The 17034-nt window shown below is 42.3% G+C and overlaps 1 protein-coding gene across 4 annotated transcripts in view; it reads right to left on the bottom strand.

Moving 5' to 3' along the window:
* Nucleotides 1–468: 468 nt before the first annotated feature.
* Nucleotides 469–17034, bottom strand: part of iqsec2 (IQ motif and Sec7 domain 2) — a 33240-nt gene continuing 16674 nt past the window's right edge. The window contains exons 1-14 of one of the 4 annotated variants that reach the window (XM_023956800.1): nt 8563–9103; nt 8144–8426; nt 7736–8050; nt 6539–7593; nt 6278–6439; nt 5980–6102; nt 5730–5896; nt 5474–5613; nt 5264–5389; nt 5047–5146; nt 4801–4962; nt 4495–4689; nt 4270–4319; nt 469–3714 (exon numbers count right to left, since the gene is read on the bottom strand). In XM_023956800.1, coding sequence (XP_023812568.1) covers nt 2530–3714; nt 4270–4319; nt 4495–4689; nt 4801–4962; nt 5047–5146; nt 5264–5389; nt 5474–5613; nt 5730–5896; nt 5980–6102; nt 6278–6439; nt 6539–7593; nt 7736–8050; nt 8144–8426; nt 8563–8612 — 4113 coding nt within the window. In that variant the 5' untranslated portion in view covers nt 8613–9103 and the 3' untranslated portion in view covers nt 469–2529. Of the gene's footprint in view, nt 3715–4269; nt 4320–4494; nt 4690–4800; nt 4963–5046; nt 5147–5263; nt 5390–5473; nt 5614–5729; nt 5897–5979; nt 6103–6277; nt 6440–6538; nt 7594–7735; nt 8051–8143; nt 8427–8562; nt 9104–17034 lie in introns of those variants that run through there. The other 3 variants (XM_023956799.1, XM_023956798.1, XM_023956801.1) reach the window with 3 other exon arrangements.

Consider the following 17034-nt stretch of genomic DNA (forward strand, 5'->3'; position numbering starts at 1 on the left):
AGACACATTTAAGGAGTAGAATCGTTTTAATAAATATGAACATATTCATGCAGGAATTTTAAAAGTATGAGAAGATAGGAATAGGAAGCAAAATATTCTTTATTTAAGCCTAAATTATTTCGAAATTCTTGTTGTAACCTTCTAAACTATATTTTATAAGCAACTCGTACTTTATAGGAGTCCCTGGATGATTATTAAATTTAAACAAGCATTTAAGTGCATTTTCTTAAGTACACATGATTCAACATATATGTACTTTTATGTTCTCTTTTTTTGGCATCCATGTAATTTTCTAACTAGTATCTGTCTGCATGTTCCTCCTGTGCATTCTTTGACTTTTTAAGTATCCAGTAACTCACCTCCTACATACAGTATATAGTTTTAATTTAGCTTATTTCTTTTTCTCAAATTCCACTTTTAGTGGAGAAATTGTGCTTTAGACTGAAACAAAATACATGCACACAATGGTCACTTCACTGCAAGGACTCTTTAATTTATAAGAAGCAATAAATATTCACATCTCAATTTTCTATTCTTTAGGTACACGTAATACATACACAAAGAAAAAAAAAGAAATAATATTTTGAAGTGCACTCACATATCAACATTTTTCAGGCTTACATTTTTATAACTGTTATTCATTCTTGCATCTCTCATCTGAATAAATAAGAAAAAAAGAGGTCAATATTCCTTTTGGCTGACTTCTCTTTGCTTTAAGTGTGCATTCCCAGTGGCAATCACATGCACACACCTGAATACAGAGTAGGAGGAGTTCCTCCAAATCTTTATTAGAATCCTATGTATAGTTGAATATGTACATTCAGGTTTATACAGTACAATCTATTCATTAGGTGCAGATATATTCATGCAAGAATATTTAAAAATGACACAATAAAAAGTATATCTAACCAATAGTTGTAAAAGTTTCATTTACCATCTGTTACTTTTCCAGAAAAAAACCCCACATTAAATTCCCCTTTGATCATTTAAAACCATCTTTTCAGCAGCTCATTTCATAGAAATCTTCACTTCTTTCTGCCCCATCAGATCACACTGTTGGATTCTCTCGCTATTAATGGCATTGGAGGCAAACTCAGTCTGTGGTCACTCATGAATAAAAACTGAAACAGCAAAGGGGATAATGCTTGAAGAGGCCCATGAGCGTAAAATAAAGAGAAAACAAAGAAAGGAGGCCTCATTTTTAAGAAAAAGCAAAGCAAAAACTAAAGATGTCCTCAGGTTTGAGAGAATTCCAAAAATATCAGTTGCCAAATAATTAAGAGGAAGGCCGTAACTGACTTAAGACATCACATGTGCAAAAATCACAGAACTGCATGGAAAAACCATGCTTCTTTCAAAACATAAAGAAACACACAATGACTAAACCTGTGGTCTGTGAGGAAATGGGCTGGGATGTCCCGCACGTTTCAGTCATCCAATTTTCACAACCATGTTTAAGTATTTTTTAAATACTGGTCGAACTTAAAAGTTTAGATTTATTGGAACAAAACTAAGCTTCAATTGTTTTCAATAGTCAATAATGCCATTCATTAAAAAACTGCATGGAATCTATGGTTTTATGAAGATTGTTCACAACTCACATGTCAGAATACCCTCCAGCAGATATGGCAAACTGAATCAATCTGCGTTTACTTTCTATAACCGTGTACAAACATCTGCTGATATAGTTAATCACTGATCAAAACAATTATTGGACAATATTCATTATACTCATAGCAGGTATATCGTAATATCAATAAAACAGCAAGAAGCTTTAGAAACATTCAAAAAGATATTATTGTTTGTGTCATGGATTTCAGTGGCCCACACGGAAAGCATCATAAAGCTTGGAGATTTCGTTAGAGATGTAGAAGACCCTAAAGCGAAAAAGACTGGTAGGAAAACCATGCACTGGTTTAACAGGTTTAACAGAGAGCAACATATCTTTAAAAAAAAAAAAAGTCTTTCAGCAAAGGGCAATCTGCAAGTATGGAGACATCAAGAAGCCAAGTAAAATTATTGCAAAGTCGAGGGACTTTTTTTTTCTTTCGCAACTTCCTTGTAGTTTTAAATCAATGCTTTGCTGGAACACATCTGATAGTTCGGTCTTTATTTACATCCAGGTTAAAACGCGTGAATCGCTTTTTCAGCAAACGCTGCCGCGCAATCACATCTCTGTGCTGTACATGTGGAAAGTCTCATAAATAAACTCTAGGCTTCAAAACAAAACTGAGGCCAAAAGCCTGGATAAGGATTCAGGTTTCATCTAAAGTTATATGGCTATAGACTTTCTTGATTGTGTGTGGCAGAATCTGCGACATCTTCATGTGTGCACATGCCCGTAAAAGTCCGCTTACATATGCGGGAAGCGCAGGTGAAAGTAACACAGGCGAAGCAGGCTGCGCTTCTTTTTTTCGCTTGCGCTGCTGCTGTAACTTTCTGTCCTGGAACACTTGGTTCGAGCCCTGGATCGTCCCACCGCCTCCACCCTATCGTCTGACCTGTAGACCCTGGGGGCCCACGCCCTGTTCACACCACGGTGCTTATCCGGTTGATAGGTTTGGATTTGGAGCTGCCCCCTGTACCGGTTGCTCCAGCCCCCGTCGCCGGCGGCCCCTGCTGAGGCTGCCCGGGGTGCTGGGGGGGGAGAGGGGAGAGAGGTGTAAGAGGGGTAAGGGGGGACGAAGGGGGGGGTAAAGGGGAGTGTGGTGGGGGAGGGGGGATGGAAGAGAGAGGAGGGTACTGGGGCAGATACGGGGCGGCGGAGGCTGCGTGATGCGCACTGACGGAGGCGGACGGCAGATTGTGGGGCAGAGTGCCGAATATGAAGTGTGCTTGGTGCGTAGAGTGGCTGACCGGGTGTGGTGTGCGCGCGTGTCCGGGGTGGGTTTGGGAGTGTGCGTGGGGGTGGGGGTGGGAGAGGGACAAGGTTAGAGGGGGTTTGATACCAGGGCCGCCGCTCCCTCTTACTGAGTGTGTGGGCTGTGCGTGGTACATGGCGAACTGTTGGTTCTGCGAATGTTGGGAGAGAGGAGAAAGGGGGGGGGGACATCCTACCACCATGTTGGTGTAACGAACCGGAGGCCCATGCTGGGAGAGCTGGGAGAGATGGGCCAGCTGCGGGTGCTGGACGTGCGCTGGGCCTAGCTGTGGTCGACATGGTAGAGAACCTCTCTGTAAGGTGAGGGGGGGCACACCTTGCAGAGGTGGGTGGACAGCTTGGACGTGGTAGCGATGGTGATGGTAGTAAGGTGGTGGGGGCTGTACGTTGCCCACGTGACAGAATTGTGCGTGAAGTGCCTGGATCTTGGAGGACCCCCCCTCCAACTGGCATAGAGATGAAGGGGAGAGAGGTGGGGGTCCGCCAGTATTCGGTGGGGGTACAGGCGCGGGGTAGAGTGGCCCCGGTGGAATAAGGGGCCCTGGTGGTTTGGCACGTTTGCTGCCGAAGAGTGAGCCCAGGAAGGAACCGCTGTTGTTGGTGCTGCTGTTCCCCCCAGAGCCGCTCCCCGCTCCTGTTCTCTCTACACTGTTTGAGACTCCCCCAACTCCTGTCCCAGCAGTGGTATGTTTCTGCCCCGGCCCACCCCCCACCCCCGTCCCGGGGCTCAGGATGGGGCGATGAGGCCGGTAGTCTTCTGTCCCATAGCATCCAGGAAGGACACTTGACATTGGGTAGCGCTGGTGAGGCTGTGGGCTGCTAATGATGGAACCCTGGGAAGATTAAGTATCATCAGACTTTAGGATAAAAACCTTTAGGACTGACTCGTCCTGCTTGGATCATCTCAAAAAACATGCTTGGGCAACTGTAAAGTCATGCAGCCATGGAAAGAATCCTATTGCAGGATGCAGGGATCCATACATACGCACGCACGAGGAAAGACACCGGTGAGGGGAAAAGCAAGTTTTCAGAAGTTATTTTTCTAAGGTTGAATCTCACTTCTACTCCTTAGCCCTATCCCTTAGTTTGCACATCCATGCCTCAGGATGTCTCTATATGTTGGAGGAAAAGGAATTGTTAAAGGTAGGGGCTCAACACCACCTTAAAGTCCCATTCCGATCATCTTTTGATCTATTTTAAAAATGTTTCCAGTGGTCTTTTCATTATGATTATGCAATTTTTAGGCAAAATAAAAAATCCTGTGTCAATTTTTAGGATAGCATAGTTTCTGCAGAGAGCCATTCATTTCAATTCATCATAAGCAAATTGGTGGGGCCAAAGAGTGGATCTGAGATTCTGCCTAAACCTAACCTAATATAGAGACTTACTTCCATGGTACTGTCCAAAGACCCAACACTGTTCCTGCGACCACGCTTCCCTGCACCCCACCAGGAAGAATCAGGTTAGCAAAGTGTGAAAAATAGTTGTTTTTTTCCAGAAAGAAAAAGATGCAAACAGGAAGAAAATCAAGTTTTTCCAGTGCGATTTACTCTATCATACAGTAAGGAAATGGGAATGAACCCTCCCCATCTTATGAGGTGAAAATTTCTCACCTGTCTCCGATAAGTCCCTGAGAGATGAGCTGAGTGCCGTGCGTTTGAGACCCTCACCCACTGAGCAGTTGTCATCAAAACTTGTTCTTCCCAAGGTGCCATTCACAACATCGCTCTTCACACCTGCACCTCCTCCAACCATGCTCCCAGTCAACAAGCCGGGCCGCATCACACCTTTCTGTTTCTCCAGCTCAGCTGTAAATTCAAACAGGAGGCCGGGGAATATTCAAAAAAAAAGAAAAAACCCGGACAGTGTGAAAAAAAAGGACGATTTTTTTAGGAATGTCCAGCAGATGGCGTACTTACATTCCACTCGATATTTCTCCATCTCTTGTACTTCAGCAATACTCTCCCTGAGGTCACTAACAAAACGAGTGCGGTCTTGCTGACTGGGTGCCATAAAGACAATAAGAACTTTCCTCTCTCCTCCCAAGCTGGCTGAGGTCAGGCGGATGCCATGAGGGTAGTCTACAAATGCAAACAATGTGTGAAATAAATCAGGTAAGACCACTGAAAATAAATGAGAGGCGCCAAAGGAGAGTTATTTCTTACATGAGTTCTGGAACATGTGCACTTGCATCTCCACCAAAGGAAAAGATTGTCTGAAGCTGTATGTCACTGAAGTTTTCTTCTTCTGAAAGATTTTAGTCACCTGGTGCATAACAGAAGCAGAGTTATCCTCCGTCCGTCATTTATTCTTGCTTTATCCTGTGGAGGATCATAAGGGTTGCTGGAGGCAATCTTTCACAGTAACAAAACTGAGTCTTACCACTAGCAGGTCATTGAAGAGGAAGACCTCTCGTTGGTGCACTCCTGTCCTCTGAGGTCTGTTAGGGTCAGGGACCTCGTAGAGTTGACAGCAACACACCAGCCTCCGATGGGGAAGGGACAGCACCTACATGGATAAACGACACAGAGAAATGCCGTAAACACACATTACTGAGCCTCATTTGATGGCTCACTCAGATGTAGAACTCACAGGTTTTTTACCCACAATGACCCTTTCCACCGCTTGCACTTGAGACACATGGTCATCGTTGGTCCGCAACTCCCATTTCTGAATTCGCTGGTAAATTCCAACCAACAGGTCTCTAGGTATGTCCTGACCGTTGTCAACTCCTTTGTTGAAACCAATGGAGAAAAAAAAAACATGATTAATTTTTACCGATTTAATGAATTCTGGAAACCTACAGTGTAAAACATCAAGCGTGTTCAAAAATCCATCTTTTCTGCACCTCTCAAATTCTTGATGAAATCTTCTAGTTTCATTTTCCGCTCAGCCTTGACATTGGGGCTGTACATGTCGGTGTTGAGGAGAATGATGGCGAAAGCCAAGATGAAGATGGTGTCTGGATTCTGAAACTGCCGAACCAGGGTGGGATTGCACACACAATACCTCTGACTAAAGACAAAAAACAGCAAACGTTTTATTTTGAAAATAGCAGTAAAAAGATACAGACATTTGGTGAAATATCTGATACAAACCTGAATGCTTCAATGAGCCTCTCTACTTTCTGGGCTTCTCCCTGAACTCTAATTTGGGCCTGAAATTTCCTCAGAGCATCATCGATATCCATACCAGAAAAGTCCATCTCATCCAAAACGCAGCTAAAACACACAGAGTGACAGTCACACAGGAGTCTTTTTCCTGTAGGTCAGTCTGAATTATTATGTCCATGCACACCACTCTTAGTTTGAAGCATTTCGTATCATATATCTTGAGCTTTTAGGTACTTTAAATTAATTTCTGGTCTTATGCAGCAGTCTATTCATGAATACTCACTCTAAAACATCTTTGTTGAATTGTTTCTGCCGGTTTCCCAGAAATTCTCCAATCATCTGTCTGCTCAAACCTTTCCTCTCCAGGATAAAACGAGCGATCCCAACTGGAGTGTCTGAGACGAAACCCCTCTCTATCAAGTACTGGATCCCCTTCTCTGGCTTCCTAAAAATAAAAAGAATTCATGTAATCTTCCTCTCTGATTAAAAAAAGGTAACTCCTTTTTATAGAAATAGTGTACATGTGTGATTATTAGAACCATACTTGTTGAAGAGATTGAGGCCGATGCGGTACTGGCGTCTCTGTACGACATCACTGTTAAAGGGCGGCGAGTCCCAGCTATGGCGACTCTCTCTCTGGTAGGTCTGCTTGCCTAAAGGAGGCAGTGGCTCCCGCAGGCTGTCCTGAGACGAGGAGCCTGAGCTGCAGTTGACTGTCTCGTTGGAATTGGTGGTGGAGTTTAGTGAATCGTTGTCTCCGTCAGAGCAGCACGGCTGCTCCAGACCGCCAGGCGGCAGAGCTGTAGAAGAGGACGAAGACAAAGGGGTGGTGGGAGGCTGCTGCGGGGAAGAGGAGGATGAAGGTGTGTCCGGGTACTGATGGTGATGGATTGGGTGGTGGTGATGGTGGTGGTGAGCTGCTACTTGGTGGGGGATATGCGTGGGTAGGGGCCTCCCAGGAACCCTCGTCTGGCCCTGGGCAGCTGTGGTGGAGGAGGGCCGGGTGCCTGTGTTGGGGGAGTGTTTCAGCGTTCCCTGAGGGGAGCCTGAACCTACACCAGGTTCCTGTTCATAGACCAGCTGTCTGCTCAAGGAGCCCCGGTCGGAGCGGTCACTCATGTCTACTGAGCTGTCACTAGGTGGCTCAATTGTAAGAAGAGGCAGATGTGCGCCCCTTTGTCGATAATCTCTGCACTCTGTGCACGGCGTGCTGCGCCGACTGTTACTGCTGCCGCCTCCCTCGGTGTCTCGGCTGTCCTCGCGGCCTCCCACGCCGCCTCCCGGGCCCCAGTACTCCGTGTCAGTGCTGCTCGGTGCCCGGTCCAGTGACAGAGGAGAGGAGGGCATACCGTCATCCATGTACAGGGTCACGTCACTGTACGAGGTTGCTGTGCTGTCCCCATGCATGCTGAGCCCTCCTCCAGCTCCCCGGCCCCTCTCTCCCAGACCTCTCTGGGAGGAGGGGTTGCTGCTGCTGCTCCACATGCACTCTCCAAAGTCTTCGCTAATCCCTCCACCCTCCCTGCTGCCTTCCTGAGAGTCATCGCAGCCTGCCCGGCAGGTAAGGGCGTCATCTATGGAGTCAGCTAAAGACTTGACCTGGTAGAAACAAGGAGGCTGTTTAATTTTTTAGGCCAACAGCTGGTCAACAGCAGGACTTAAAATAGATAGAAACTCTAACTAATTAGGAGTCTAGATTGGTTCAATTTTGTTTTTTTCTGCTTAAATTCTCTGTAATCACCTGTTTTGAGAAGGAGTCCTCCAGATGTGTATAGTCTCCTGGGCGGTCCGGATCAGGCGAATGAGGAGGCCCTATGGCCACGCTGTGGGTGAAGTTTGTCTGCGTTGCCTGCTGCTGTGGCTGCCGCTCGTCAAAGGAATACTGCAGTCTCATGTTGGAGAGGATGATCCGCCTCGTCATACGACTCTCTGATGCAGAACTTCGAAGTCGCTCAAAGTTCTTGTTCATGCGATACTGCCTGAAGGCTGTCTGAATGGTCTTAGCTGCTCTGCGACTTACGAAGGATCCGCCATACTTTCGCTCCAGCATTTCCACCTGCACAAACAGCAACGAGAAGCTCAGGTAATTTCAAGTATCTAATTGGTTAAGTCTTTTTGACATCATTACTAATAAAAAATAATTAGTGACCTTCTTATCCTGCAGATCCGTTGAGAGCTCATAGCTGTCAGAAAGAGCCTTGCACCTCTTGTTCTCCTCTTCTTCTTGCTTGCGGAGGGCCAGACTTGCAGGTTGGTGGCGAGTCCGTAGTGCCCAGGCCAAGGTGGCTGAGCTGGAGGTGGGGGTTCTGGAGCCAATTGGAGCACTGCTGCTGCTGTCACCGTAACGTTCTGCACCCCGATGGTAAGCCGTCTGGCCAAAAGAGCTGTCTTTGTGGGCGCCTGCCTCTTGACCCTGGGATTCCCCCTCAACTCTTGAGAAATTAAGAGCAGGACATCTTGTTTTGAGTCCAAACATTCAAGAAAGAACAGTAAACATTCAAAACAAAGAGCAGACATATAAGAATAGCCTGATGTGGTGAATGAATTAAAAACTGTAATATAACTTACTTGTAAAATTTAGAGCGACGTGAAACTAACCATTTCTTGGTGGATGCCATGGTTGACTTAAATCAAAGCTTTAAGTCTGATTATTTTGGCCTACATAATCTTTAATATGCTAGTATTTGAACATACATATCTATCCAATACTTTAGAGAGCTTGGTTAATGTTTTCCAAAGACAACTGCTGCTTCTTCACTGCTGTGTCAACTTTATCTGACGCACACGTCAGCAATAAAACATTCCAAGAAGTTCGCAATCATTCCATTCCATTGTCACAGCATTATTGCAGGAAAATATCAAATAGTTCAGAGGTAACAAATTCCTTAAAAACAGGATGGTCTCCTCCCAGAGTTAGAAATATAACATGCATTTAAATGTCCTCTGCAAAGCTACAGCAGCAAGAAGGTAAACTTTTCAACCAAATGTATCCTTTGTGGAGCCACATCAGTGATGATTGTCGCTAAATCCAACAGCATTCGAGTCCAGAAATCCTACGGTTTTCCATTTCAGCCAGAAAACAGTCCACCCGGGTTAATCAGTGTGTTTGAGGGAACTGCAGTCACATGTTCCTGCTTACATTTCCTCCTTGTCCCAGCCCCACCCCGTCCAGTCAGAGGTAGCCCGTCCCACAGTGAGGAAGGGAGTTCGGTTTTGGGGTTGGATGTGTTTACAAGTGTGGGCCCTAACATTTAGAATGAGTTCAGCTCTCTAAAACTTACTAAACTACGGATTAAAAAAGTTTTGTTTACATCTAAGTTTGTGTTTAAGTGGGAGATCCAGCATCCTTCCTTCAACCTGGGTTGACACAGTTCCGCTAGACTGCAGAGCCTTCCTGCGTTTGTGTTTGCAAAAACAAATACACACAAAAAAGGGCAGAAGGAAATGTCTTTTTGAGGTTGACAGAAGTGGTTTAATTCATTGAAATTCTCATCTTGCAAACGGCATTGTTGAAATACTAATGCTACAGTCACTCCAGTCTTGTACCAAGACGAGGAATCTTTGCAGTGGGCAGAGGAGAACACACTGAACAATGCCGGGTCCGCTTGCATGACATCCTGTGCCTTCAAGCATGACTCAGGCTCAATTATTGTTGAGTCTAAAAACAGAGCAGTGGACGGTGCAGTTTGGTTGCATAACTTCCATAACACAGAAATAAAAGCCGATTCTGAACATAGGTCAGAAGAACATCCATATTCACAGTGTTAAAAACACACTTTTCTTTCAAATTTTCAATAGATTAATTAAAGGCAAGAACCTGTTGCTTTCAATTGCATCCCTCAGAAAAGTGCAATCTGAACAGCATTCTTTCCAATTCCTCCTCTTCGGCTCCTTAAATAGAAAAAACTGAGGAGAGGGAGGGGGTTGCTTGGTGACGGTTGCCGTGGGACTTTTGTGGGCGGAGAGGCGGTTGTTAGGATGAAAAGCGTGGTTGCCATGACAATGCATCAACTCTTATCATCATTAAAGTGGGTGTTTAAGATGCTTTAGTGGTAGAAAATGACATTCAACATAATTTTTTACATTTGCGTGAGTGCAGGTAATTTCAGATATTTGCAAAATTACCCCCAAAAAAAGGTTCATTACATAAAGCTTTTTAGTGGCTGGTGTCTTGCAGAAATGCTGATTTTTCAAGGAAGTCAATAAAAGACAAGGGCTGAACCCCATAAATGCCTCTGAATGTCAAAAGGTGCTAGAAATGGTCACTTAACTGTAAATTCTAGCACATCATGTGTAATAGTAGTATTTTAATTGATCTGAATCACAGATGACTACAATTTGAATGGCAAAACATCTTAATGGAACCAAAAACCTAGTTTCATGCTTTTATTCTGAAATAATCATCTGGGACCTCTGGATTTCTGCCCCAACAGTACATCCTAAAATCTTTAAGACTACAAACAATGGATGAACACGTCTTTACCACTGTGTCTGACTTGTTCACAAATGTAACATACTTTATTGGTCTTCGTTGGATACGAATAATAATTTCCTAGTGTTAAATGATTAGCAATATTTACATTGATGGTAAGAAGTCATTTAAAGTTTAAATCTGTCAGACCTTTGTCAGTTTGTTGCTGTTTTAAAACTGTTTTTAGGTTGAATGACTTGAAACCTTTTTCTCTCTGTTTCATAAAAATGGTTTCCTTTTCTGCAGCATTTTTGTTCTGTGGATTCAAATGTTTCCCTGGTACTTGGATGGATCCCTAAGTGTGGATTTGGATTTATGAGGATAGAATTACAGGCAATTATTTTTCTCTCTTTTGTGGACACTAATGACCTTTGCTCGACTCATTCAACAGAAAAAAACCTCTACTACTTGATCTGAATTGTACGCCACTTTTTGAGCAGTTTTACTGCTCATGGATTAAACCTTATTTGACACATTTCCTTGAGACTATGATTGATTCACTAGTCTTTCTAAAAATGTAGAAATGCTTTTTCTGTGTCCCTGCGCTTATACTTTCTTTGGTCGGTAGGTCTAAATGTATACAGATTTTGTTCAAATTGATTCTAATCCAATTTGAAGTAGTGTCTTTTGATTTTTTTAAACCTGATTTATATTTAAATCCCACTGTAACTAGGTTTAAATTTCCATAATACATTTGTGAAGCACGAAATAATTTTATACCCTAACTCATACCCTGTAGTTATAAATATCTTCTTCAAACATGTAAAAGAAACTACTTGCCTATGAGTCGCTCAAGAGTTTTTTTTAACATATGACTTTTAACCTTTTAACCTATAACCTTGTACATTGTGCCTTGTTTTTTACACAGTTGCTACCAAATGATTATTTTCTAGGCCACCAATACCTTCTTCTGTGTTCAGGAAGAATTTTTTTTTTCTTTGATATGTCTGAGTCTCCCTGTACTTTACTTGCTTGAATTAATTTTGCAACTCTATATTTTTCCGTCTTTGTGTTCCAATTATCTTTCTCTAGCAAAGTCTTAATTGCATTAAGAATAATTTAGTAAACCTTTTTTTTGGTTGAAAATTGGCTTTGGCCTAAAGTCACTTAAATATATTTGTGTCAGAAATTGTCATTAAAAGTTACTTCATCTTCCTGACATGATTTTAAATCAGCAACATGTCTGCTTTCTTTTTCTCCTAAAATCAGTGTCACGTTTTTAGTGCATTTAGCTAAACTGCAGAAAGTCCTTAATATTTCAATTTAAATCCCAACAGATTAGCTGTCAATAAGATTATTATGTAAAGCATTTCTTTTGCAATTCTGCCAAAAAATGTTCTTTAAACCGCAAAGTCAAAACATTAAACATCTTAATTCTGACTTATAAAAGTGGTTGGAAACCCATTCTTTAATCTTAAGTTCTTAATATTTTCAAACTTTAATTGACATTCAGTTTGCAAAAAACAAACAAAAAAAAACTGAATCCTAAATAAACAATGAAACAAAATTGGTATGCAACGTTCAGAGAAACCTCCAAGGAAAGGAAAGTGCAAAACAAGACTTTGATCAAAACCAGATATTAGGTTTAGTGAAAACCGGGATAATCAAGCAAAAAGTTTGTTGCGTAAGACTTTAAATGCGGCCATATCACAGCTGGTATCTGCATCTCATCATTTATGTAAGACCCTCTGTTTTTCTGCGACGGTGCCACAGAGCGAGTCTCCGGAGAGTCCTTCCTAAAGACCAGCCAACAGATTTACTACGTCCAACCGTTTAATTAGAACTGAAACAGATGGGTGGATTCTGATAAACCAGAGAATGATCAACAAAAAAAGTTTAAAGAACAAAAGTAGACAATAAAACATGAATGGGCAAGCATGTGCTGTAAAGTACAATGTGATCTCCCCTGCCTCCTGTTCCTCGATCATACAAAATTCATGTGTAGACACAGTAGGTCTTTCTGGTTGTGTGCTTGAAAGCACAGCAGTAGGTGGGACTTTGCTGCTGAAGTCACAGCAGGACAGGAAAGCTGGAATAGTTTCTCCTCTGCATGTCATGAGGACGCCAATGATTGTTAACTTATTATCAGCGAAAAAATTCCTACAGTACACGTCTCCTACGATTTCTAATCAATTTATCACACCTTTTTGTGACATTTGGTGTTATTTTTCTTAACGCCTCTACTCACATAGATTGTATAAAGCTCAGAGTACAAAATGGCCTGCAGCAATAATTATTGTATTCTTAAAAAAAAAATGATGTTAATTCCAGGCTTTAAAGCGGAGTAAGAGCGTAAAAACCCTGTACAAGAGTGGCCTCATTCTTTCAGAAGGCCAATCTGAAGGGGGAAACAATCAAATCATTCACGGATCAAATCCGCCAACTCACACCAGCTGCTGCTGCAGTGCACTGTGATCCAGACTGCTTCATGTGTCCGTGCAGTTCAGAGCCCAAATGGTGTCTGGACGGCAGACGAGGCACCGAGTGTTAGCCTGATCTCTGCAGACTTGCAGTGGAAAGTGAGTTTCGAACATATTGCTGGAAAATATGTGGGGGAAAAGTATATAATATTGCTCAAGTAGAGGAAACTCCTTCCTTCTTTGACCTCCCTGACACAACCCTCTGCAATCACCCGGACTTGGGACCAGCACATAAAAGCCTTATAGTTTGCCCCCTTGTGGATGCAATCTTAAGAAAACTGGGAAACAAAACCACAAATAAGTTTTTAGTAAATTTGGTTTATTTGATATGAAAAAGGTGTGCCACTTCCAAAATAATATTGGATGTAGTTTGTGCGGATTTCACTAAAAAAACATCCTTTCCTTTCAGTTATTCTGAGTCTTCTGCTGTCTGAGGTTAAGTCACGGACCGTGTGACTCTTGCAGGCAAGCCAAGCCAACCTTCAAACATACTTGAGATTATATCTCAAGTTGATGCCACGCCTGACGATATTGCCAAACCAATTCCAAAAGCGAAACACTAAATATTCATACCAAAAGGCTCTACCATGTTGCTGATAGAAAAAAAAAAAAACACAGTCCCATGCTGACTGTGATTCACATCCTCACTCTTTCTGCAATGGGAATCTTTCATTAACACAAACACACAATCATATTGGCTCTTGATCCACTTGTGAAGCTCTACAAGCTGCATTCTTGACAGCCTTTTAGCAGCCGGGAACTTCCTGGTCCATCCCACCGTCACAGCTCTGACACTTTCACCAGCCTCACTTCATGAAAACACGTACAGCAGGAACAGACAAAAAGACGCCATTTGTAGGTCTTCACTTTTATTGGAGAAATATTAATGTTTATTTAAGGGGACGTAATCCTGGAAAAATCAAACAAACAAGGAAACATCAAATCAGAAACTAGAATTTTCTGCATGCTTTCTTCAATATGGTCTTTGCCGTTTCAAAACACCAAGTACATTAAATGATAGACGGACACCAGTTTCCCCCAAAACAATTAGTTCAAAAGAAATCATTGAAATGTTTTACATATGTCGTATTTGTCTTCAAACGTAAGGCCACATTTTGTTTGCATCCTTCAGTATGCATTCGTTAAACTCTTGTTAGAGGGTTGAGCTTAAGCTATGCTTTCAAAACATACCTTGAATGTTTTAAACCTGCTTCTCAACGTGTCATTGGATTTCCAGCCTGAGCCGCGACACTCCCAACGCTTCTTGGAAACACATCTTGTAGACTGCACGAGTCTTCTTTGGATCAATTTCAAAGTAGTAGCTCAGCTTCATTCTTTTACTATGGCTCATTTGCTGCAAGCTGCTCATTTCCTGAACCACTTCACAGCTGATGAGAGATTATCTCGCTAAAGCGGGTCTTATTTCTCTCTCAGGGACAGCTGATCAGCAGTTAACCTAGTTCATATTAATACAGAATTTATCTAATTCATTCAGTTCAAATTCTAGGGGCTTTGCGCTCTGTTGCTTTCTAAATTCAACTCTAATGTGGAGTAAATTCCCTCCACATACTGACTGAAGAAACCTGAGCGGTTAAGTGAAAGTACTGAAGTCACCTGCAAATGAAAAATTAAAAACATTTTTCTTGCACAAGACGGTGAATCAAATTTCACAAGATCAGCAAAGTTGACCAAAAACATGGTTGTAAATAGTTTGGGATATAATACTGAGCACTCAATCTGTAGAAGTTAACATACAAATGTCCCTCCAATCCAGTTTCCTTGATCAAACCGATGCCCAAACTTTCACCCAAAACAGAAACCAATAAGTGAGTCAGGACCAAATCCAAATGTGTAAAAATTGAGTCACAGCGGTGTAATCGCACAACTGGCTCATGTTAAGAAGTCTTGTCCTACAGAGAGGCATGAAGGAGTTTCCTTTTTTCTGTTGTGCATCACCCCTGATATGTTCTAGAGTGGCAGCAAATGTTTAAAACATATAGTTCAGCAACTAATTTATTAAAATCTAGGCAGACAGCCCTAGAGTTTTTTTCAGTAAAAACGATTCAGGTAAACTTTTGTCAGTGCGCCAGAGTCTGTGGCGCTCCTCGTTCATCAGTCCTGCAAAACCTGGGAGACACATCCGACATTTGGCAGTCACAAAGATTCATGGGAGTTTCAAACCATTGGTAAAAGTATAGGTGCATTTATAGATGTTACACATAGACAAACATAAATCCAAGCTCATATAATGTTGTTTGCGTTTCATATTTAAGGCCGTAATTCTGATGTAAGCATTCCTGGATGTAAGTAAAGGTGCAAGAATAAATTATGCACATTTCCTCTCTAACTATAAATGTGTTTGTGTTATTAAAGATCTTAGATAAAACACCAATGGTATTGTTATTGTACTTTTTCCAAATCGGTGTTTAAATGAAAAAAAAAAATCCTATTTACATAGGTTTTACATGATTTTAAACATTACTGTTTCAGAGGGTTTTTCCAAAAACAATTGTAAATACTTGTTACACTCAAATAATGCAAACAAGTCAGACTTCAAAAATATTATATATTTTAAGGAAAAAAAGAGTAATTATTCTGTACATTGCACATCAATCAATGGAATAATTTAAAGTTTCTATTATAAATCTTTGAGCTCAAACTGCTACATCTTTGTGCTGGAGTGTTTGTGTTGTGGAAAACAGTACAATTAATGGAAACACATATTTAAGTTCTAAAAAGAAAGGAAGGGGAGACATTTTTATTGGGAATAAACTAATTTGTACTGAAAAAACTTGAAAAGCAGAGGAACATTAGTGACCAAAAATGACATGTTAGGCTTATCAGACACAAATTTTGTTTGGCTACATTTGATAGTTTCAGTGCATATTAACGAAGGACAAATGTCTCTGGCAATCTGCACCGATTACAACTAACAAGCACATTTGTAGCTTTAAGTGAGGGAAAGAAACAGCAAAGAATAAATAAAAGACAATATCAAGATTCCTCATGGGAGGAATTAAAGACTCTGACATAAAACACATTAAAAAACAATCAATGACGGCACAAAAGTAGCGCAGGTTGCATGCATTTCTGGCGTTCGTTAGTCATTGTGATGCACAGGTGAGAATTCGGTTTCCTGCAAGTACTTTCACTGGTAAAAATGTGCGAGTCGCCGCGGCCGGCACACCTCGGCTCAGCGGGAGGAGGGACTGCTGCAGCTTGAAGCAGAGCAACAGAACTGATGGGCACCCTCGTCCTCCTCACTTGGAAAGCAACACGGGACGAGTCACAACACAGCAGCAAACAGGACAGGGGCCAGATGGAGAGAAAACAGAGAAAGAGAAAGAACGAGACAGGAAGTGAAAAGCTGCACGAGACAAAAAGCAGAAAGCAAAAGACATTTACAGCAGGCTAGATTGTTCAGATTCTTTTTTTCTTTTTAGAACAGTCTGTGGGCATAGAAGACATCCTTATCAAATGTTATGCTCGTCATCTCTTGTGGAAGCACACCTTTTGCCATCCAATGCCATTAGATGGCAGTGTTGGATCATCATGCACAGATGTAGAAGAATCAGCTGGAGGATGATTACAGGAAGAGATAAAGGGGGGGACATGGGGGGGGGGGGGGGCAGCAGGTTCACTTGTGAGTCAGTCAACCTTCATCCTGTAGCTTTTGAAGAAAACCAACTTCCTTTTCCAGAAGAGCTATGAGTTGGTCAAACTGGTAGGACAGCACTGCTTATTATTAGTAACTGCTGGGAGTGGTTAGCAGACTGAAGCACAGGATGCTGAGGGGTTAAGGAGGAAAACATGCAGGCATTTGTTACATGTAAATCAAGTAATGGGGCAAATAAACAGGTTGGACCGACAGGGAGAGATCCAGGTGTAGTTGCCAGGATTCAGGAATGTTTAGGGAGACTTGAAAGGTTCTTTATGGGTATTTCTTGCTTATTTTGGTACTCACTGTAATCAGGCCCCACTGGGGCCCTTACCTGTCCTCCTGCTGTAAGCTTTGGTCAATGGAGGGACAGCAGTACTGATGGAGAGTGCCGAAGCTGTGAACTGTCAGACTGGTGGGAAATAAAGCTGCAAAGGCAGAGCTGCTCCCTGCTGTGGGAGTGGTGGGAGCTGAGAAGGGCTGCCCCGAGA

Source organism: Oryzias latipes, chromosome 7, assembly GCF_002234675.1.
Source record: "Oryzias latipes chromosome 7, ASM223467v1".
In the NCBI taxonomy this organism is placed as follows: domain Eukaryota; kingdom Metazoa; phylum Chordata; class Actinopteri; order Beloniformes; family Adrianichthyidae; genus Oryzias; species Oryzias latipes.